The sequence below is a fragment of the Doryrhamphus excisus genome, linkage group LG2, assembly GCF_037039965.1.
Source record: "Doryrhamphus excisus strain RoL-2023G ecotype Guam linkage group LG2, RoL_Dexc_Guam_v1.1, whole genome shotgun sequence".
In the NCBI taxonomy this organism is placed as follows: domain Eukaryota; kingdom Metazoa; phylum Chordata; class Actinopteri; order Syngnathiformes; family Syngnathidae; genus Doryrhamphus; species Doryrhamphus excisus.
This window is the reverse complement of record NC_136358.1, coordinates 2,241,268-2,264,823: the sequence shown is the minus strand read 5'-3', so window position 1 is coordinate 2,264,823 and position 23,556 is coordinate 2,241,268. Positions and strand designations below refer to the sequence as shown.

At 42.3% G+C, this 23,556-nt stretch overlaps 2 protein-coding genes across 2 annotated transcripts in view; both read right to left on the bottom strand.

Moving 5' to 3' along the window:
- Window positions 1-380: 380 nt before the first annotated feature.
- On the bottom strand, window positions 381-8,505 carry chrnb1 (cholinergic receptor, nicotinic, beta 1 (muscle)). Its single transcript, XM_058065939.2, has 11 exons — window positions 8,292-8,505; window positions 6,308-6,441; window positions 6,019-6,063; window positions 5,847-5,956; window positions 4,377-4,485; window positions 4,146-4,290; window positions 3,023-3,208; window positions 2,729-2,952; window positions 2,242-2,420; window positions 1,156-1,303; window positions 381-1,077 (listed from the first exon to the last, which is right to left on the bottom strand). The coding sequence occupies exons 1-11, from the start codon at window positions 8,350-8,352 to the stop codon at window positions 940-942; spliced, it is 1,479 nt and encodes a 492-aa protein (XP_057921922.2). The 5' UTR covers window positions 8,353-8,505; the 3' UTR covers window positions 381-939.
- Window positions 8,506-11,212: 2,707 nt separating this feature from the next.
- The window catches only part of fgf11a (fibroblast growth factor 11a), a 38,281-nt gene continuing 25,937 nt past the window's right edge, over window positions 11,213-23,556 (bottom strand). The window contains exons 4-5 of the mRNA XM_058065940.2: window positions 14,001-14,199; window positions 11,213-13,936 (exon numbers count right to left, since the gene is read on the bottom strand). Coding sequence (XP_057921923.1) covers window positions 13,794-13,936; window positions 14,001-14,199 — 342 coding nt within the window. The 3' untranslated portion in view covers window positions 11,213-13,793. The remainder of the gene's footprint in view (window positions 13,937-14,000; window positions 14,200-23,556) is intronic.

Here is a 23,556-nt window from a genome sequence, read left to right as displayed (position 1 = left end):
CGGGAAAACATAAACAGGCCATAAATCAGCCACAGGTTGATGCTTGGGAAAGGGAACATGCCCCCCTCCCAGATGGATACTGTAAATACATCAATGACACAACCTCCTTGTGTAGCAGGCAAGACAGCGCTCTCACACGGTTTATTTCCCCACAATTTGAGCTGAGGTTTGTATGACTTGACAACACCATCAGCATGCTAACGTTGAGTTACATTCAAGAACATTTTCAGCACAATCCATCATGTCTGGAAAAAGAGAAGAAAGAAGCAGAGCTTATTTAATCGTACCGCCTCTCCATTTCTATTCATCAGTGTGTGTGTTTGTATCAATAACATATAGAGAGTTACATAAATGATAGAGACGATACCTTTTGGTGAATTTCCACTCTTTATTGAAATGAAAACAAAATAACAAAACCACACAATTTGCAGTCGTGTGTGTGTGTTTGGCAAGGGGGGAAAAAAAAGGTGGCCTATACGAAGGGAATTCCACAGCTGCAACATAAGAATAGCCTCCGTCCACAAACACACACAAGTGCTTTAAATACAAAGAGGATTAGTTGGGGCACAGGAATATCCATAAAGCATGTGACACACTGCGGCACATTGTGACACATGGAAATGAAAAGCATACGGCTGGCTCATTACGGCATCTGCTGGGCCTCGTGTTTATTTGTTGACACCATCGCCTCATATTTATGTCATGTTGTCCGCATCACATAAACATTACATTTTTTAATATTTTTTTCTATTTTTAAATGATTTTTTTTTATATGTTAAATTTAATTGTATTAAAAAGGTTGCAGAATATTCCATGGAGTCCATGATTAATATCATCTACCATGTGGAACAATGACCTGGAGTTCTCAAGCCTGGTTTCTGATCTGTGAAGAGTCAAAATGTTCATTTATTTGCATTTATTGTATTGTTTTGGTTGTTTTTAGAAAGGGTCGGTGGGTGCACGGTTGAGGCTGGCCTTAATAAAAATAGCCAAGGTGCCCACGGTGGTGAAGATGACAAATATCCAAAGGAACATACGGTCCACCACCATGGCCACGTACTGCCAGTCCTCCTTCAGCTGGGAAGCATAGGGGAGATGGTTAGTTAAGAATGTAATTTTGTGGAAAATGTGGATTCTTAATGTAATAAATCTTACCGCTTCGTAATCCTTCTCAGCCTGCAGAGCTTCAGCTATGTACGTTATTGCCTCAATGGCTGACTTGAGTTCAGGGGGCAAAGCTAGGTAGGTGCTTGGCCCATCGATGTACTTTCTCAGGTCAGAAGACTTGGCCTCTGATTGGAACCTGCACAAACAGGAATGAATAAGAGGGTGTGCACTCATTGCCAAAAGCATTTTGCTGTACACAAAATGGTAAAAAACAGTCCTTGTGTTATTATTTCTTTTGACTTGTTCAGTTTTCTGTTTTTATCAGCTGGCCTCCAGAGGGCAGTGTTTCTCCTACCAGCGCACCTGAAACCGGAAGAAACTACCTGCTTGGTATTCACCGCAAACATTACAGGAGTTTACAATGCAGTGCTGGTCCTGTGACCTCAGTAGTGAAGAACTGGTCTTCAGACGCAGTTGGCCTCGCAAGACTTCCTCCTCCTATTTCCTTCCATCAGGGCTCAAAGTAGCACCTCAGCGAGGAGTAAATTACAATTCATTAGACTAATTCAACTAAAACCGACCATGTCTGGTGCCAAGACATGCACTAAATTCAATTAAGTGTGTGTGTGTGTGTGTGTGTGTGTCTTGGGGCACACTGCTTCCTCATCAAATTGCTTACATAGACCCAACCTGGGCTGACCTTTTGCTGTTCACACTCATTTGTATACTATGTGGTTAAAAAGTGTTTTTTTTACTGTGAAAAGTTGTGGTTATGTTTTACCTGTAAAAGTTACTATTAACTTTAACGCCCCTTGACATCGGTGGTTGTTGACTTAGCTGGAATTACTGGAATTCTTGGAAAATGGATGATAATGAAGAATTGATGAACCAACAGCAAATTATTTATTTTTGTATTTATTTTGATGCTTTTCATATGATATTTTATAGTCTTATCTAACAGTGGTGCTGCAGCTGCTAGTTTTGTTGTATGACTTGACTATAATGGCAACAAACTTTGTTTTTTGTTCTCCTGTGGCTAACAATCTAAAAAATGTACAATCTTTAGTCGTAATATGGACCAGGAATGATGGCGACATGCGTCGGGTATGATCTTTGACCCCATTAAGGGCTCACCTGTTGGGTTTGGGAAACAGAACGGAGGCATCTGGTTTGCGTATGAAGTACTCATCAGCACCCTTGTTGATGGCTAGCACTTTTTTCTCCCGTTGGACGGGAAGCATCTCCAAAGTCAGAGGCATCTCCACTTTGGGGCGTAACATGCACAGGTAAGGTGGCAGCATGTGGATGAAGATCTAGTGATGACAAAGAGGAGAGCAATGTCTTCAACGTGCGTTGGTGTCGGGATGGATGGCCTAGATGAGGCATAATTGGCCTGCATTTGCCTGTTAAGGCTGGAGACATTAGTCAAAATGTTGGCTTTCAGTAGGGCGAGAACCCTTGAGAACATCTCAAGGGTGAATGATGTGCTGAAAGGCAGCAGCCAGGAAATGTGATCTATCTCCTCAGCAGTCGGCTCTAAAGGTGACCTTCATTGCGGCGCACAACAAATGAGTGTTATTGTGTAGAAAGTTATTTCAAAAACAAACTTGCTACTGCTCACCCTGCGCACCCACAGGGGCATCATGTGCGTGTTTGGGGAGCGGTGGTGGAGGTTGAGCACCACCACGCTGAGGATGACGGAGCAGGTGACCAGGATCATGGTGAACATGATGTACTTGACGATAACTGGAACGCCCAGCGACGTCTCGGGAATTTTATCAGCAAGTAGCAGCAGGAAGACGGTGAGAGTGAGCAACACGTTGATGGACAGGCCCATTTTCTCACCTTTAATTATTTTAACCACATTAAAAATCTTTAAAAGTAATATTAATGAAATAAATCTCAACAGTCATACCTGCGTCAGGCGGCAAGTAGAAGTTGAAGATGGCAATGAGGGTGATGATGATGCAGGGGAGGATGATATTCAGGACGTAGTAAAGCGGCTTCCTCTCAATGATCAGGAAGAACGTCATGTCCTCGTACATGTCGTTGTTCATGTTCTTTCTGCATGGCTTGTGTCTGATGTGGAACTCGCCGCTTTCTGTGGGCACAGCACAAATAAATAGGAATTCCAAATATTCACACTGATCTAATGAATGTGTTGACATTCATCCATCCACTTTCTATACTGCTAGTCCTCATTAGGGTCACATGGGAGCTGGAGTCTATCCCAGTTGAAGAGAAGCGTGCAACACCCTGGACTGTTTACCAGGAAATCATAGGACACATACAGTGGAACCCGTTTAAATCAGCTGCGCTTATGTCGACCAACTCATATATAACCGCTTATAACCAACCGTAGGTTTAAAAATCCTTCATCGCCATCATTGTCCTAATGCCTCTGGCCGAAGTCATGGTTTCCAAGGTTCATCGAAATCGCTGTATAGACAAAATTAGTCACAAGAGTGTCACAAGACGCACTATTTTCCCACGCATTGACGTTAAACAATATTATTGTCAACAGTTTTTGAGACCAAATAATCAATAATAGCATATAATAATTGTAAAAAAAAAAAGATATAATAATGCAATATTTCCTTTAATATGTCATCTTCCACATGTGAAGTTGTGGAATTGTCCTTTATGTGTATTGTCACAAGCAATTCGAACTGTCTGTCAAACATTTGCAGCATTTCCAGAAATGCTGCAAATGTTTTCAACTTCAACTGTATTAAAGAGCAACATTTCTTTTGCAATGACTTTCTGTGAACGCACACCATTTTGAGTTGTTTCTATTTGCTTTATCAACTGAACATCTCAAAGAGTGTTGGGATGAAGGTTCTGCAGTTTGTAGTTTAAAAAAAAAAATTCCAGATGGGAAAACTGCGTCAAGTGGATATGTTTGAGGAAGTGTATGTGTTGACTTTTATTTAACTTTGAAATACATTCGGCATATTCATCTTGTTTGTGTTAATGGCATTTAATGGCCACCTCCCACATCCTCAAAATACACACGTTATGCTTATTATTTCCCTCACCGCTGAAGGCTTCATCCAGTTGTATCTCCTTGATCTCATTCCCCAGTAAGTCCAGCGCGTACTGCAGCTCTATCTCGGTGGAGTCGTACGTGTAGGAGCGGAACTGCATGGTGCAGTTCTGCCAGTCAAACGGGAAGTACGTCACCTGTGTGAAGCAATAATACAAACCGAAGGTCCATATGAGCAGCGTAAAGAGATGCGTTGTTTAAGACAGTGGGTGAAAGTAGTAACCTTAACGCTGCAGGAGCTCAGGTAGAGCGCAGGCGGGGTCCAGGTCACTCGGCCGTTGCTGTAGGCCTGCACGTGAACATGCAGGGCCACATCGAACACGCCATCATTGCTGCAAGTCATTAAAAACAGTGTGAAGAAAGACCAAAGGATGTACTATTCTTTTCTATTAATCAGATTAATCATAGTTTTGAATCATGATTCAAAATCATGATTAACTCATTCTCGACTAAAGATGTCATGATCTGCACTTGTTTTGGTCTGCTGCCCCCTGTTGTCTCTTTTCTGTCCTGCAGCAGACTCCTGCCTTGCTCTCCTGGTCTGCACACTTGCTGCCCATCAGCCATTAGGCCTTCATGTACCACACTTCCATTGTTCCCTTGTCAGATCGTTGCATTGTCATGCCTCGTCCTGCATGCATATTGCACGCTTCAATTTCCGCTCCTGACCTTTTGCCCCTCTGCCTTGTAAATCGTTGTAACTTTTTGCTGCCTACTGTCTGTAAGTAGTTGAGCCACTATATCCTTATTTGCTATTTCAAACTCTTTAGTTTGTACTTTTAGCTTCCCGGTGACCTTCTGGCACTGGTGTCTCTTGCTCGACTTTTTTTTCTTCCTCTGTGAGTGCCCTTTGTTTATTATTAAATACGTCTTACCTGGAGCTTTTTAGCCTTGGAACACAATATTCTTTGTGCTTTGAAAAATCAGTCTAAAATGGATGAGACAGATGAGACATGGTTTTCTTTGCATATCTTTTGACTTAAACCGCACATACACTCATAATAAAGACGTTGAATTGATGTCCGGAGTGCCTTTGAATGCATCTCGCGATCTGTCTTGTGTCAATGAGGAAGTGCCGTTGCAATGACGTATGGATAAGAGACGTGATTGTTGGGAGTTGGAGATGCATATATGGCGTTGGATTTGAACTGCTGTTGATGTCGGCAGGTAAGAATAAAGTTAAAATGAGCGACGGGCACTCTGTTTTGGGAGCTCCACTGTGGCGCTGTGCCTTAATTAAGCAAAAACGTCTCTGGTTGTTCTTGTTCATTCTATAATTACTAGTATGGTGGCCCACATGGACAAAAGTCCAGATACTCCAAACGGAAAAACACACGAACAGAGTGTGGTATGGGAAAATTATGCAAATTACAAATTCTGCAATCACATAAACACTGCAAAATCAATTAAAAAATGCTGTAAATGCAACAAAAACAAATACTTGAGAGAAATGTTGTCATTTTTCTTGTATTTTTTACCCAGCAGTAATTATGTGATTGCAACGTTTTTAATTTGCAGCATTTCCTGGTGAATTTATTTTAAGGAATTTTTTTTATGTTTTCAGTCATGGATCATTTGGATACTGTACTGTACTGTATTCCGCCAAAATATCCTGATTCCCCCCATGCTGGTGTGTTCCACCTTAATTAAAAGTCATAATACTGCAACTACAGGAGGTAACTTGGGTCCTTACTTGTTGATGAGGACAATGTCTGGTAGCCACACCTTTGCTGCGGGGATACGCAGCACATTAATCCCATCATGCTCTTTGGGATTCCATGACAGTCGGTGGTCTGTCCATTCCTGTTTTTAAAAATTTTCTTTATTATTGTTTACAGATACATACTTCATTAACACATGCTTACCAGATTCATGACAACAATGGTGCTCATTTCTTCATTCTTCATATTCTGAGGAAAGAAAAGAGCTTATATGACGGAGAAGCCACAACTATGGCAATGTAACTATTTTGCATATGTGAATCACGGAAGTGTGCGACTGAATCTGTCTGTCTATTTAAAACACAGGCAGGAATGTCAGCAGGACAGCTGTCACCAAGTGGGGGCTTACTGGAACAGCACACCTTATTTTGCTATATGTGCACGGCACAACAACGACCGCCATTTTTTATGTACTTATGTTATTATAGCTCACCAGTCCAACAAACGAAGAGAGGGTCATGCCCACTCGGACCACCACTCGCTCCTCGGGGGTGTGTGCAGGTCGCACCTTCAGGTTATAGTTGGTGAAGACCTTCTTCGTCAGAGCCTGCTCTACATCCGCAGCTCCTGGGCAGTAACAGGAACAAAGAATTAAGATGAAGCCCACAAATGTGCTCTAGCATATTCACACATTATCCAATTCTGGTTGTATTTACCTAAATTAAGCATCTTCAAGCATAACAATGGCTAAAATACAAAATAAGCCGTTCAGAAGACGTGATATGTAGTGTTCTACAATGGTCACTAGTTGTCAGTAATGTTACATTGATGAGAAAATAGCCCCCGCAAGAAGTTCGCTGTTCACGTGGGAGTCTGTTATGTCTTAATTTTGTTTAAAATGTCTTATTTTCTTTATATTATGTCTATTATATTGCATAATTTAAGTGAAAAGGTGACTATAGGGGTGTTATTTCATGTGTAGTAGGTTCTAATAGAGTTGTAAATAGGTTTTCTATGCTTTCACTAGTTTCACTTGCTATGAAAATATTAAGTATACTATACTATAAGTAATAGTAAGTAATATTAAGTAAACCTGCTAATAATCCTCTGCTTATGTGAGGTTAGAGCTATTTCTACTGTTTAAATCTGCAGTAAAATTGGTCACTTTTTACTAAAATTTACAATGGTCTCAATAGGAACCCTATAGAAGACCATTCTACCATGGTGAGGAGACTGCCGAACCCCGATGGCACCACCCTGGTCCACCCAGACCCCCTGAGCCTTGACAACACCCAGTTTTGCACCTCTAGTGGGTCGAGATGAGAGGAGCCAACAACTGGTCGAGATGCGACGATCTAGTAAGTAACACGTTTCTATACTTTGATCAATCAAAAGACCCCAATCAATATCAATATCGGAAATGGAATATTGGCAACTTAATGATAACTTTGTCCACATTCAAGTGGAAAAAAACCCGTCACATTGTAAAACTTATCTGTACTCGTCATGGTAAACTCCACTTTCCTTTACTTACTCTCTCTGCCTGTCAACTACTTAATAATAAAATAAAAACATTTAAATAATATAACTAGGACTACTAATTGATTTTATTGTACCATTATGTTGTAAATGTATGTAAATCATACAATGTTCATATTTATAATTAGTTGTCATATACATACTGAATATTGATATAAAAAACGAGAACATGTTTTTTTTATTTTTATGAAATGACCCTGAACGCATCTTGAGTGTACTATAAACGATACAACAAACGTATTTGCTGCTGCATTAAATGAACTCAGTAACTAAACAAGCAGTCGTTCACTTTTCAATGACTCTATGACTCGCATCCGTTTCCACCCGTACAGTGAATCAGCGAAACTCGAGTCTTCGTCAATACATCGCTATACGCCTCTAACAAAATAACGTACACATGCAGTTAGAGTTGTATAACAGTTAAAGCATATACGTATATGGTTTCCTTATTTCACTTTTGTTGGCGGGAGTGAGTCAGTTAATGATCCGGTCAAAAAGTTTTTAATGATTCGTTCATGATTCTCCCATCTCTAATCTGTCCATGTATGTTTAATTAATGTCAATAACATAAACGCTGATGGCTAATTTAATCACGATACAAGTCATGTCCAGGAATGGGTTGCTAATCAAATCACCTGCCTGAGGGACAGAACACTAAAGATTTTCTCCACAGTGATCAATGCCACTTAACTGATGGTGAATGTTTTTGGAACTACATTTATTCATATGATTTTTGTTTTTTATATGCTCCCTGCATGTATTTATTACTTCAATATTGGCAGGATGTTTTTGCTGTGCATATTATATCGCCAAACCTGGTTATTTGGCTAAAGGTAGGTAATATTGATTTTGTGTGAAGGTTATTGTGCTGGTGTCATTCTTACTGCCTGTGAGTTGTTAGTGGAAGACCTACAAGGATAGTATCTGCTGCCTCTTACCTCCAAGTGCGCTTAGGCTGCATACACAACATGCCAGCAGGAGCAGACTTGAGGTGTTCATAGTGACGCAAACAAAAAAATCCACGACACAAAACAGCCTGTTCCTTGGCTAATCTGATGTTTTTTCTTTTGTCTTTTTCTTTTCTGTAGCAGCTCACGACGGATCCTTAGCGTGAGTTCGGTCCGAGTGACTGTTGTTGTCTGTCAGTCAGGCCGGGCGGGCAGGCCAACTGCTGTCTGCTCCAATTACGGCCTACAAGGCGGAGGGGAGGATATGTGTCACCTCCACACCCTTTCAGGCCTATGACTGCTGTGTTCTGTGTTGTTGTGCATTGGTTCATGTATTTATGTACAGTGAATCTCTGCAGATTGGTGATTTGGCATTCAGGGTTCCACACACACACACACAAAAGAAAAATTAGTGCTTTTCTCTGAGAAAATAGGCCATTGTTTCTCAGACAACACATCTCCGGAATAGCGAACTCCTTAATCCAGGCTTTTTTAGTGTGTAAAAATTGACATTTTTATGGCCGTCCCAATGACTTATGTTTATTTTCTATTCCCAGGCGGTCTTGAAATGTAAGATCTACTGTACATAAGCATATACTTTTGCAGCCGTAACTACTTATCTAGGAAGTGTTTTTTTTTTTCCATGCTTGTGGCTGTGTGAATTTTGGAGCTTGCTGTCTACCCCAAACGACAATGCAACGCTTAGCGGTGAGCAGTAACACACCACCATCATTTATGATCCACTCTCGCCGCCATTTGGTCCTCGGCCAATTTAATTCCCATAGAAGCAAAGTGTTAACAGCGTGCTGCATCAACAATAGATCACTTCCGTTTTTTATCGGCTGAGTTGAATTGGATTGTTTTCTAGGGATTAGGTGCACCTGCAACAAGTGAGAGACAGCAAAGTGTTGATGTCGTTAGTGTAAAATCAATTTGATGGTGCTAAAGATCCGCAGTTAATTAAATTAAGAAGGCTTCTGCCTAATTGCATTTGTTTTTTAGTCATTTTCTTCATTGACTAAATGTTAAATTAACCTGTTCTGTGTCAGAACAACATTGGATCTTAAAGGATGGCTGACCCAAGATGGCTGACAGTACAGTACATACTCCTAATTTAAGGCTTTGTCCCAATTCAGGCTCGACTGTCGCCCCTCGCTACATCACGGTTGGAAGATTTCTCCCTCACTTAATGAATGATTGCTCTACCGGGATTGACTATGGTCTATTATTAGGCAAAAAATATTGAAAGACAAGTTATTAAATTTAGTAAATTGACTTCCTTTTTTGTCTGTAAGTGGTAATTTATTGTCTTCTTAATTTGTTTCTTCATTTGAAACACTTTCTTAAACTGCAATGTGGTGTAAACAAAGAATAATAGGAGTGTAAAGGTGACTATAGGGGTGTTATGGCATGTCTGCAGGGCTTTAATTATGTTAAAAAAGGAAGCAGGAAGTCAAATATGCTATGCTCCAAGAATATTACATTTATTAATATTGAATCCTACTTTGCCAAATTATTTTATCGCAGTCGGGTCTGGAACCAATGAACAGTGATAAACGAAGTACAATTGTGCCCAGGTTCCTTCGTCTTCATGGGCTGGGATCCTCCAGCCGTGAATTGGCACCGTCTACCTTTTGGAACACTTCCTGGTTGTCATGTGTTCACATTCTATGCTCCTTGAGGTGCTGATGTCCAGGTCCTCAAAGACGAGAGAAAAAGAGAAGCTGGACAATTTATTTTTTATTTGTGTTTTTTTTTGGAAAGGAAAGAGAAGACTGACTTTACCTCCAGCGGTAAACCTTTTATTTTTGTAGTGCACGGTAGCCTAGTGGTTAGCATGTTGGCCATAAAGTCAGGTTCTATTTTGAGTTTGCATGTTTTCTCCCGGTTCTTCCCACTTTCTCGAAACATGCATTGGTGACCACTGTAATTGGCTGTAATTGGCTGTTCAGGGAGGACCCCGCCCCTCGCTAGTCAGCTGGCATAGGCTCCAACGTACTCACGACCCTGGTGAGATTAACCGTCATAGAAGAACCACAAGGCCGCCAGGAAAGAAGTGCACAATATGGTAGTTTCCCGATGAAAAGTGGAGGGTTGACAGGTATGGGAAGCCCATGTATCGTCCCGATGAAAAGACACACCAAGAAAACACACTGACCACTTGTGTTACAATCATACAAATATATTAGTTTGTTTTATTCAATTATATCCAATAGTATGTCTCCCTTCACTTTGTGTAAGTTATCATAGAAATAAATGCAGATCATATTGCACATGTAGGGAAGGTATACAGGTAAGGGCTTAAAGAGTAAATAGAGGGCATAGTCTGTTTTTTTTTGTGTCCAATAAATGATTTGGAGCATGCAAACTTGTCCAGCTTCTGTGACTGTGGAAGACCACCCACCCCCCTTCTGCCTGCGCTCCTTCACAGTGTGTCTTCCATCCTGGGTGGTGTCCAGCAGTGGTTTTCCATTACACAGCTACAGGTGAAACTGTTGTACCCATGCCACACGTGCATGGGTTCTATAGAAAGATATATATATATATTTTTTGCCTGGTTGTATAGAAAAATAGTGTCATTGTACCTTTGATAGTTGGAAGACTAAAGCGCTCTTTTTGCATTTGGAAGACAATGATTTCTTTTTTTTTTTTGTCACAAGTGTCCATGCAATACAAAGAACGACAAAAATAACGCGTGGTGGATTGATGGATGACTCGTACACGTAAACGGTATAAAGTGTGTGAGGGAGGTGTGTAGTTAAAGTCCGCTGATGAGGTGAAATGTTAGGAGGTCAGCCAGTTGGTTCGAGCAGACCAGGAGGAAGCCGAGGAAGACAGTTTTTGCTTTTCTTTTTCTTATATCCCACCTTTTGAGGGCAAACACCCCCCCCCCCCCACCCCCAACCCCCCAACACACACACACACACACACACTTCAAATTAAAAACACACAAAACAACAAAGTCCCAAGTATTCATAAATGAAACACAACGTAAAAATGGACTGTATTGAAACACTGGGAGTCCCTCCATGATGTGTGTGCGTGTATTTGTGTGAGTGTCCGAGCTTGCAAGAGTGTGTGTGTGTGTGTGTGTGTGTGTGTGTGTGCAGGTGTGTAAAGGTCACTAGTGTAACCACATCTGTGCTGGTACAGTACAACGCAACGTCTGCCAGTCCCATCACTTTACATTATTCGCTATATCTAGTTATAATAATAATAATAATGATAATACAGTATGGTCATCTATGGGGGCAAGCTTGACGTCTAAAAATAAATAAAGTCAGAGAGGACAGCGTCACTCTTTTGTCAGAGCTCCCCTTCCCCCTCCCTCCCCCAACGACTCTCTCTTTTTTTGGTGTGTTTTCTGCTGCATTGCAGATGTGGCGAAGGGACTCCACCTCAAAGTAATGCACGCACACACACACACACACACACACACACACACACACACAAAGGGCAAAGAAAAATAAAAGCTTACACATGTTCAATATCAATATTAATCTGCACCTGCTCTCCTTTGCCACCACTCCACCCCCCCCCCCATCCCAGACATGGTGGTGGCTGAATCTTGTTAATAGTGTTTATTGCTTTTTTGTCCAAGAACTCGAGCGAATTGATTCTTCCTCAACTCACACACAAAGATACGCTATACTGTATAATGTCGTACACACACACACACACACACACACACACGCCCGCACACACACATGCACACATGCACAGCAACCAGGTTAATGTTAAGAGATGTGGAACTCCCCCAGGAGCGCCCCAACCTCTCTCTCGCTCAGCCCGGGATGACCCTCGCTGCAGTCTGCTCAGTAAGCATGGCGAGAATTGACCGAGGCAAGGGAGTCCCCGAGGAGGAGAGGGGGTGCATGCCTCCGAATTCCAGAGTTTAACCCCCGTTCGTATATCTACACACCATAGCTACAACTCCCCCCCCTCCCTTTTGCATCCTCTGAAAGCAATGGTAAACCCCCAGTATTTAACACGTATAGTATAATCAATTACAATCCAAAACAACAGCGGGAGCCCTGCAGCCAAACCACTGCTGTTTTAAAGCCTTTAAAACACATCGAGGTTACAAACCTAATGTGCTATTATTCTTTTTTTTTTTTTTGCATCAAAACAAAACTGCTTTTTTGTAGCTCTGCCCAAAACATCCCACATCAACCCTCTAAACTTCAAACATCAATACATGCTGTCTATTTTACATCATTGATACCTACAATACTTACATTTATTTCTTAGATTTATAAAGTTCCCTCCTGAGCCACAAAGACCACAACAAGCTGCTATCAGCCCTTTACAGCTCCGTCCTTCTTGATTGAAACGGTGGAGACAAACATTAATACGAAAATATTGCAACATAGATGTCCCAGCCCTTAGAATGAAATAGTTATGTGAAATGTCTTCTCCCCCCCCTATTTTTATCACAGTTAAATCTTTCAGACTGCCATCTAAGCAGTATCTGACGACGGTCTTAATTCTCTTCTTGCAGCGTCCTTGTTTAATTAAACATTTGTGTAATTACTTTGTGAAGAATAGTCAAACATTTAATGGACTTAGTGATCCATGGGGGATGACTGGTCAAACATGGCAACCTGAAGGTCTATTTAGCCATTTAATTAAAGGTTTAAGTGCTTCCGCGGGGTGTGAAAGTATTGTTAACACTTACTGGCATGGTACAAATGTAACAATCGTGGAAATATTTCTTTCTGTCTGTATCTTACGCCCTTTGTGGACCAGGAACTCTAGGAACTCTAGAGCAACATGTTGCTTTTAGAGCAATGAAGGGAAGTATTCTATACAGGGTAGACTTGAATAAATACTTTTGTTTTTCCATCTCAGTCTTATCCGTCATGCAGTTGAGCTTCAAATACAGCCATCTAGTACATCATTGTATCATCTACTACTTGGAATCCACCTCACTAGTCGAAACATTGTGTGTTTTTGAGTGAATTAATGCATAATACGCGTGTGTCCGCAATGTGCCCAGGATGCTTTGTAGGCTCTTTGTTTAAAGGTTGACAGATTCTCATCAACTCTATTAACACAGAGTGGAAAATTGAATACATGTCACAAATTCATGGTAAATGGAACACACACAGACACGCACACACACACACACAGATGAAGCAAACCCAAACAACATTTCACGACTGCACCCATTGTGAGAAAAGCCAGGAAGACTCAGGTGCTGCATGGACTGGGAAATAAAGTCGGTGGTCATGGCAAGAAGGCATCTGGTTCTTCCCCTTCCAGCTTCCATAACGCAGCGTCTGATGCGAGGAGATGCCTCTTCCGTGGAGTTATTGCTTCCCAAATTATGTTCACACAGAGGCTCGGACATGGAGGCGGATAGCAACTATTGTTTTGAGGCTGAGTACCGACTGTGGTAGCCAAAGAGTCTTTGAGAGATATTGTTATACGTCTGGCAACCCTGTTCAGTTGTCCGCAGGGGCTTCATTCCACCTGCTTTGTTTCTAAGCGCTAGGAGGAAGAGGTTTTCGTTTTGGTTTCAGGGTCTTTTTTGCCATTCTGGTGCACAGGTGAGTCACTGGAGGTTTTGGGCGTCTTCCTGGGCGGACTCTGCTCGGCAACGTCGTGCAAGGACGGTTCCCTATACATCGCCACTAGAGAATGAGACGGTGATGCAATTAGTGTTTTAATTGATGCAAGGCACGTGTTTACATATACCTTCAATGAGTTTAGGTAGAAAATGTGCGGCTCCTTTAGTCTTCTTGACACGGTTCCCCTTCATGACCTGCCCGTCCCGGTTGATACCGATGTACCAGGCCCGACCCGACTGCGTCTGTCTGTACAGGATGGACGAGTAGGTGACGTAGTAGTTCTCAAACACACACTCTTTGAACTTGCACTCTGGCGTGAAGTGTTCCTGAAAAAGACACACGTACATGTAAATGGTCAAAGGTGAAGAATAACACATTTGGGATGGTGGAATGTGGGGGAAATGGAGCCCACATTTCATCATGACAGGGTTACTGGAGTGGGATTCTGAGGTTGTTATGCCATTTTTCATCCGCTTGCGTTTACCTGGAACAAACAACCTTCAGCTGGATCTTTCGCCCACCCTCCCTTCTCTTCCCCGCTATGGTCCAGCGACCCCGCTTTTGGCCTTCGGTACACAAACACACACATTTACACCTTTGTATTCGACAATACGTCAACACTGGGACATCCCACGCAAACCCCCCCCTTCTTCCTCTGTTTGCCACATTCTGTCTATCCTTGTTCACTTCATCCTATCCACCCGCATCCCTCCATCATTTTGTAACCTTGTCGGGGAACAAACCAATTTGCAGGATTGATTTGGAGCCTTGATGTGACGGGTGAGCAGAAAAGGCCTGAATAAGGACTTCACTCTCTCTCTCTTTCCCTTCTGCTCGCTCAATCCGTCGTCTCCTCTTCCTTCTTCGCCGCTTGTCAGCTTCAGTAGACCTGTTATCCACGGCGAGGCACATAAACACGGCCATTACACTGACTGTATCGCCCATTCTTTAATTACACGTCCATTCACTCAGGCGCACGTTCATTTCTTCGCCCACCCATTTGCCAGAGAAATTCTCCTCAGAAGGTGTCATCAGATTGCTATCGTTAGCCGCGTGAGCACTTTGTGTGTGTCTTGTGTTTGTCTGGAAAATAAAGACAAAAGTATTGGCCCGGCCCGGGATGTACTCATTATGATGCTGCACAACTACAACCATGATGATAAACGCATTTTTATACCTCCGACAGCGTCGACCAAAACACTTGGATTGCATCACATTAGTGTGCAGGTGTACCTAATGTTGTGGGTGTAGGTCAGGGGTCTCAAACTCAATTTACCTGGGGGCCACCGGAGCTAGGTTCTGGGTGAAGCCGGGCCGCATCAGGTTTCCAAAAAAACCCAAAACGCATTTATTAAAAACTGGAAAAAAAATCTATTAAAAAAAACTATATTCAATGCTTTTGCTTCTGCTATACCCTACACTTTTTCAGTACTTTGGTTCCGGTTTTCCACACCAAAATATCTGATAAAACATTCCACTGTTCTCAAATATCTTCATTTTTATTTTTCTATACACAAAATAAGATTAAAAAAATAAAGAAATTAAGAATAAAGACAATAAATCAATCAATCAGTAATAAATAAGTAAAATAATAATAAAACAGCAAATAAGAAAAATATAAGAAACCACATTCAGATTCAAATGTACAGTATTAACAGTTATTTAACCTTCAACATGAACATTAATGAAACTTAATAATTTTACCCAATTAGCAAGTTAGCATCGTACCCAGTTCCATCTGGGAGCAGCGTCGTAACTTTAACAACATGTTTGATGAGATGCTTTATCTTCATGTGTATTTTCCGTTTTATTCCTGCATTTATTTGTACCCAGCGTCATAAGCCTTTAGCTTCATTGCTAATCCAAAGGGTAACAGGGTAGGGTAACAGTATGGGCGGGGCAAAATCATGTGTCCGGTGTGCACACAGCTTTAAGCTGTCATTTCAACATTAAACTTTGGTATCAAGGTGGGGGTCCGCGAGTTTGAGACCCCTGGTGTAGGTAGTTTCCATGCAATAATAAGCCAAATAGTACACTATCTTCACCCTGTTAGGCCTTATTGCAGCCACATTATGTTCTAATTTCACGAGGCGTTCATCACTTTGCTCACACACTCACCCCAGGGTGCCGTCAGCTGCTGCTACTTTGTGTGACAACACACTCATTTTAGGGGGCGCATTACTCACAGGGCACACACACGGGGGACAGACGCAGACTCCGTCTGCTGATCTTTTACTTTGACGAGCCGTCACACCGATTTAATCATTTCCTCCTCAGCAAACAATCAAGGATTTTTTTGACAGCCCTCGTCACCTTGAACATCGAACAGGATCGCTGAAGAGAGCCTGCACAAAATAATCATAATAATAATAATAATAATAAAACGGAAGCAGTGAGGCCCATTAAATCTGCTGCACTTTTTCTTGCCTTCAACAGGGGGTGCTCTAAACACAGGCAGCTACCGCCATCATTTCCTTTTTTTATGCACCAAACCGTGCAAATATTAGCAGAAAAACTTCCCCTAAACTTTAATCTATTTGAGAACACGCCATCGTTACACAACCCGACTTGCACGGTTGTGTGCTTCCACTCATGCGCACCTGCATGGCAGAGGCCACCCACCCAGCCGGCACCATGTGACCTGTGCACGCACACAAACTGTGACAGATGGATTAGTCGCCAGGCTCATCACTCACTTGCAAAGACAGAAGAGAGGGAATAGAGAGAGAAAAAAGGAGATGAAATAATGAGGGGTGACGCTGTGGATGTATAGGATTATGACACACACACACACACACACACACACACAAACAACACACAACTGCCATTAACCATTAAGCGTCATGTGTGCTCTCCTGGTACATTGATTCAAAGTAAGACCTCTGCACAAAGTCAATAGACATTAGACTGCAAAAAACTAGATTGCTCTTTGATTGGAGGAACTTCACTCGGAAGTTTCCATCAGGCAACAACGGGTTAATTCTGGGGCTTTGAGTCACCAGCACTTATCGACCACATCCTGGAGGACGAATGCATTTCACAGCGTCAATAGGGCACGTTCACACTCGTATGTATGTCGCACATGACTGAGAGGAGATGTATAGCTTTCATTGAGCTTGCTGCCGATTGACATAGTAGCGCTACATACGGGAAATTGAGTCTTAGTTCCATCCAAAACTTCAAAATTGGAGGTGCAGTTTTTCCCACATGTCAATCATGTAGTTATGAAATTGGTATCAGAAAGCAAATAAATAGTCCAGGTAGTTGGAATAAGCCCGCCGTACATGGCTGACAAAACAGACGCACGCACACACGCCATGCGGTAATGAGAACAGCTGGAGGATGTGCACCAGGGCCAAGAAGCAGAGGGGGGACGTCCTCTGCTCCTCACCTTGACGAGCAGACCCTCGCCGTGCATTTGGGGATTTTCCAAAGCCCCTCCCCGTATGGCGCTTCCCCCTCTCCTCCTTTTGCTTCATCCGCTATTTCTTCCTCTCACCTCCCCCTTTTTCCTCACCTCCATCCATCCGTCACATTTTGTATCATCTCCTTCCTGCGGGCCACATGTGTCCGCCACACCAGAGGAGGACATAACAGAGGGGGGTGTTTGGATAGTGGTGGTTGATCAGTGTGTGTGTGTGTGTGTGTGTGATGGGAGGTGGAGGTCGCTGGCTCTTAAAGAGAGGAAAAGTGAAGGAAAAGAGGGCAGAGGAAAAGCAAAAAAAAACCAAGGGTGCTGACTCAAAGGAAAACGAAACGAGCGGGTTGTGATTCGATGGGCGGGATGAGAAGGAAGGTCACGGAAAGGGAGGTGTGTGTCCTCTCGGGCCAGACTGTAAAAAGACTGTTGAAGGTTTTATCGGGGGAGACGGCTAATTGCCAATTTTCCACCTGTCAGGTGTGTATGTGTGTGTATAATGCACCAATACTCTTTTACCTAAAACATATTAGGGCTGCATGGTGGACGAGTGGTTAGCCAGAGTTAGACCAGAGTTCGATTCCGCCCTCGGCCATCTCTGTGTGGAGTTTGCATGTTCTCCCTGTGCATGCGTGGGTTTTCTCCGGGTATTCCGGTTTCCTCCCACATTCCAATTGGCGACTCCAAATTGTCCATAGGTATGAATGTGAGTGTGAATGCTTGTTTGTCTATATGTGCCCTGTGATTGGCTGGCCACCAGTTCTGGGTGTACCCCGCCTCTGGGATAGGCTCCAGCCCCCCTGCAACCCTTGTGAGGATAAGCAGTAGAAAATGAATGAATATTAGAACGATGGTCATCCATTACAGAATGATGAACCTCTGATTCGGACCCAGTATTGGTCCTTTAAATACAATAAAATTTGGTCCTGTTTTTAAGTGCCAAATTGTGGTTATTTTCTGTCATGCCCCCACTGAGGGGGTTCGATTCGAGATACTATTGACAAACTGGTAATATATTTTTCCTGTACAGACACTGAACTCAAAATTGAAACCGGCAAAAATGCAACAAAATGGCAGAGCAGAGATGCATACAAGCGTATTCAAATTGGATGCTGAGTATGACAAACTCAGACACGTTGGCAGGTCTGCACTAATATTAATAAGTCCTCCTGACAGTTCACCGTGCGGGGGTTTCATTACATTTGATATTCACATGAGCTCGTCTGTTTGATGCACTTTAAGGTAAAATAAGGTCTGGACCTTCACTGTGAAAACAGACCTGACTACATTTTAATTGAAGACCCTTGGACTAAAAGGACGCCATGTTTAGGCTAGTCAAAGGTCAGATCAACAGCAGATCATGATTTACATTTTTAATTCATTATTTGGAAATAAACTAAAGTCAATATAAAGCAGGGGTCTCAAACTTAATTTACTTGGGGGTCCACTGGAGCTAGGGTCTGGGCGAGGCTGGGCCGCATCAGGTTTTTCAAAAAAAAAAAACAAAAAAACGCATTTATTAAAAACAGAAAAGTGAATAAACTTTGCTTTTGTTCCGATTTTTTACAATAAAAGCTCTGATAAAACATTCCACTGTTCTCAAATATCTACACAAAATAAGATGAAAAATAAATAAACAAATCAACAATAAAAATCAATCAATCAGTAATAAATAAATATAATAATAATAATAAAACACCAAATAATAAAAACTTAAGAAACCACATATAGTTGGTGGGTAGACAAATTATTTTTTTCAGATTAAAATGAACAAAGCATTATTAGAGCCCTGTAGACATGACAAAACACGACTATAGTCACATTTATACTCTTTTTATTTACAACATATTGCGCAACTGCAGGGTCTTGAGACACATGCTAACTCGCAAACTAGAGAGCTAGCGACCTAAACGGTAGCCTTCAAGTTATTTCCTTTCAACTTAAATAGCCAAAAACTTACCACTTCCACACGGATAGGGAGGATAACTATTAACAGTTATTTAACCTTTAACATGAACATTAATCAAACGTAATAATTTTTTCTGGGTACATGATACCATACAGCATCCATATCAAACTTGCGCGGGCCGCACTAACATTAAACCTTCATATCAAGGCGGGGGCCTCAAACTAGTGTCCTGCGGGCCACGTGTTTGAGACCCCTGATATAAAGTATGAAACATGTCAATATTTATCCATGCATGAAACAGGCATGTTCCAGCATCTATGCTGTAAAAAGCATCTTGTGTTTTTGTTTCGGATGATGGATGTGTTCACTTCATATCACAGACGACCATCCATCGCTATTAACTTTGCTGGAAACATGACACACCGGGAGCTTTATTTATTAAGTCCAACAATGTGTAATAAATTACAGACACGTGTGAGTCCTTTGTCCTTTTCTAGTCTACCTTGCAAGTGCAGCTTCCTCAAGTGTGTTTGTATACGACCTTGTCTGTGTGTGTGTGTGTGTGTGTGTGTGTGTGTGTGTTTATGGATTGTTAGCACTGATTGGAATGCAGAATGGAGCTTGGCCCTCTCAGCTCTTTTGGGACAGCTGTAAGTCTTGTCCTAAGCAGCGGGGAGGCAGCTTTTTTGATCCTCCTGCGGCATTTTAGGGTGAATGTAAAACTCACGGCTCATTCCTCCTCCCCAACAATACGGCCTCATATTTGTTTCCTTGGCTCATGTGAGAGGAGGTGTTCCCTGTTTTCATGTGGGTGCACCCTGAGCCGGGAGAGGGACACAAAAAATTGCTTAAATTACTGCCTGCCCCCGGAAAAAAAGCAGTATAGGAGATAATGGAAGTGGAAGACTATCAGGGGAGGAATAATGGCGGAGATAACAAAGGCAGGAGAGATTCTGAGGCTCCGAAAATTAAAGCTCTGCATCTTTTGGAGCTGTTTTGGGGATACAAATACTGTTACCGTGTGACTTAATTGCGTTTAAACATTTTGAATCTATCTTGCAAAATTACCATTTAACATTTAAAAAGCATAAAAGGCATATGATTCATCAACATTTTTTTTTATACAAACTAATTTTGGCATCGTATATACTGTACCTAATTTTCAGTGCACCAAAATGAGGCCCTTTATGGTAGGGAGTTTTGGTAAGCATCCCTAGTGGAGACCCTGCTAGCGGTCTGGCCCAATTATGTCTGCCCGGTTCTCTATGTTCATACCTGACTACACATGTGGCCTCTTGGGTACGTGGAGGGAAGCCGAAATGAACACGGGAGAAAGTGTGTGTCTGTGTGCCGTTTTCCGACAGTTCAAGGCAGCATGATTTCACCACACACACAGTAGAAGCACATCGTCTCCACATCTCTGCCCAAGAGGCTTTTCCACACCACGCCGCTAATAAAATGGGCCACCGCATCCTCAGCTGAGCACTATTTTTAACAGGAAGTCATTTTCGGGGAGGGTGCCCACAGGTGTGCAGAGGTCCATTATGTGCACAATGAGGGGTTTACACCGCCATTTACAACAGCCTTTGTGCTGGTCAGGTGATTGTGACAGGACTGAATAGCTTAGAGGTCCAGCAGAGAGAACAAGGCCAGCAGATAAGAGAAACATGTAGACAGGGATACACTCACGGAGGAAAAAAAAAATGAAGCACCACACAGTCCAGCTGACACAAATGGTTGGACAGCAGGCGACAGGGAAAGAAGGAGAAGGACTGTCATGGCTCCCAGCGGGGCACAGACTTGTCAATCCATCACGCCTGCTTCTAGCATCCCACCTAGTCTTAAAAGTGTCACAAAGCGCTCAGAGGAGCCTTTAGGTTTTTGTCATGTGCAAAATAAATCCATCGTGAGTTTTAACCACAGAAGTGTTTTTTTTCCTAGTACTTTGTGCCCTGCACTCAACGACAAACAAGCACCAAAATGAGCATAAATCAATAATCTCAAGGTTGCCTTCATGGCAAATCTGCATTCTTCTCCTCTTGGCTGACACGTTACATCCCTTAGCCTCCTTCCCTGACACAACTACTCAGATAATTGGATATTGGACACAGTTGGATGAGTATTGGAGAATTTGGCTTGGACCTGGTTTGGCTTTGTTCACAAAGTCTGTCTGTGAAGTGGCAAGATCAGAGGAGCGGTGACTCCCGAAAACAAAAACCTTCCCGTTGGTGCCTTACTCTAGTTTCCTTGGAAAGCCAATGGAAACATAAACAATTGTTACATCGGAAAAATACAAGTGACAATTGGTACTGAGTTCTGCGCACCCGGCATACTTCCATACTGCCATAGTTCTCGTACCCAACGGTTCATTAAATTAAACCAGGTATGACATAAAAATACACCAACTTCACAATATGGTACTTCCACATCATGTCGAACAAGAGTGCAACATTTTAAACATAAACAGTCAAACCTCGGTTTTATATGATTCATTAATCAATCTTGGATCACACACTCAATACCAAATCCCACAATACTTGTTTACACAATGCTACAGTATCTTGTACAGTACATTCATCTGGCAAACTCAAATGAGTTACACAAACTAGTTTATTTGCCCTGTACTGTATCATTCAGTGGAATGGAGCGCCCAAACAAAAGCCCCTACTTACAGTAAAGTCTCGTTATATCGATATCGTTTATATCGAAGTACTGCTTATTACGATACTATTTTCATTTCCCGGCAAATTTCTAGTCTTTTATGATATAATTAGTTCCGTTAGTACGATACCCGGTTATTATGATAATCCGGTTACTACGATGCCCTTTTCATCTCCCGCCAGCCAATTTGGTCTGCTTATATCGATACAAAAGCAGCTTAAATCAATCTTTGCTTAAGGATTTCAATACCAAAAAAGAACACGGCGAACGGCTGCTTCCAGTCAACTTTATTTTTCACACTTCCACCACCAGAGCGCAGCACACACACCGATTCCCGCACTTCCTGGTTCACAGGTCATGCTCAACCCGCCCCACATAGCTGGCCAAACACATGCCTGCAAGAGAAGAACCAACTGACATAGTATACACACCTATTCCAACGAAGACACAAGCGTACAAATACATGTATTTAATTGTGTTGTATTCAGATATCTTTCTATCGCTTGCAATAATCACTGTTTTTCATATGTACATGCTGGCGTTCGTGGTTTCTCTCGTGTGTATAGATTCTATACGTTATGACAAAAGGGGGGTGCGGGTCTCCGGTGAACACTGAAGATAATTTCATTCATTCATTCATTCATTCATTTTCGACCGCTGGGGGGTGCTGGAACCTATCCCAGCTGTCTTTGGGCGAGAGGCGGGGTACACCCTGGACTGGTGGCCAGCCAATCACAGGGCACATATAGACAAACAACCATTCACACTCACATTCATACCTATGGACAATTTGGAGTCGCTAATTAACCTAGCATGTTTTTGGAATGTGGACATTCAAACTCCACATTCTCACAGAGATGGCCGAGGGTGGAATTGAACGCTGGTCTCCTAGCTGTGAGGTCATTTTCAATAAAAGTTTGGGAACCACTGGTCTAGTGCATGCGATTGTGATTGCACAGATCTTTAGTTGTGAGTCGATGTCTGCACATTCTTGGACGTAACGTCGGTGATGACGAAGGAGCTTCCTTTTTCACCTCTGTTTTCGTTCATCGCTCTGGTTGGCGAGCCTCTGATCCTGTGGTCCCGCTGGCATTTGTCATTTGAGACATTACGAGCCAGCAATTTGATAAAGAAGTTGAGAAACATTATTGGATTCAAGGAAAAACTTGCCTCAAGGTATGAAGGTGAGGTCGGTGTGGATGTATTCTCCAGAATGTACACATCAACAATAAGTTCCATACGTTCTTTTGGAACATATTAATACTGAAAATCAAGGTATCAATTTCTTATTTCTTTCATTAATTCAATTTTCTCATGCCTGGGAGAAATCTTTTATTCTTCCCGGCACACAGCAAGCGGTCCAATTTGAATACACGTTCCAGTACCAAATTTGCTACTCCGCCTGCTAAAGAAGCAACCCTAGAAGAGTGGAACACATCAACCTCTAAAACAAAACTGTCATCTACACAGCGCCCTCATTTCTTGCAGTAGTTAAGATATCGAGCCTGGAGCGCGGTGGCCAACAGGACAGTATATTTTCGCAGTGTAACCTTTACCTTAATGAGGTTGCACTGCTCGGATGGTCACCCTTTCCTGCTCGGACCGATCACTCCTTTACCTGCAATGCAGAGCCGGAGCACACAGCTTTTTTTTGGATTGATGGCGCATGTAAGCTTTGTTTTGGTGCTGTATTTT

What these genes read in the sequence shown, in the direction of transcription:
- chrnb1 (XM_058065939.2), bottom strand. Translation starts at nt 8,352, where the DNA reads ATGAACACCTCAAGTCTGCTCCTGCTGGCATGTTGTGTATGCAGCCTA. An exon ending in ACTGGATGAAGCCTTCAGCG is followed by an intron (nt 3,209 to 4,145) that starts GTGAGGGAAATA and finishes CTGTGCCCACAG; the next exon opens with AAAGCGGCGAGTTCCACATC. An exon ending in CTACTTGCCGCCTGACGCAG is followed by an intron (nt 2,953 to 3,022) that starts GTATGACTGTTG and finishes AAATAATTAAAG; the next exon opens with GTGAGAAAATGGGCCTGTCC.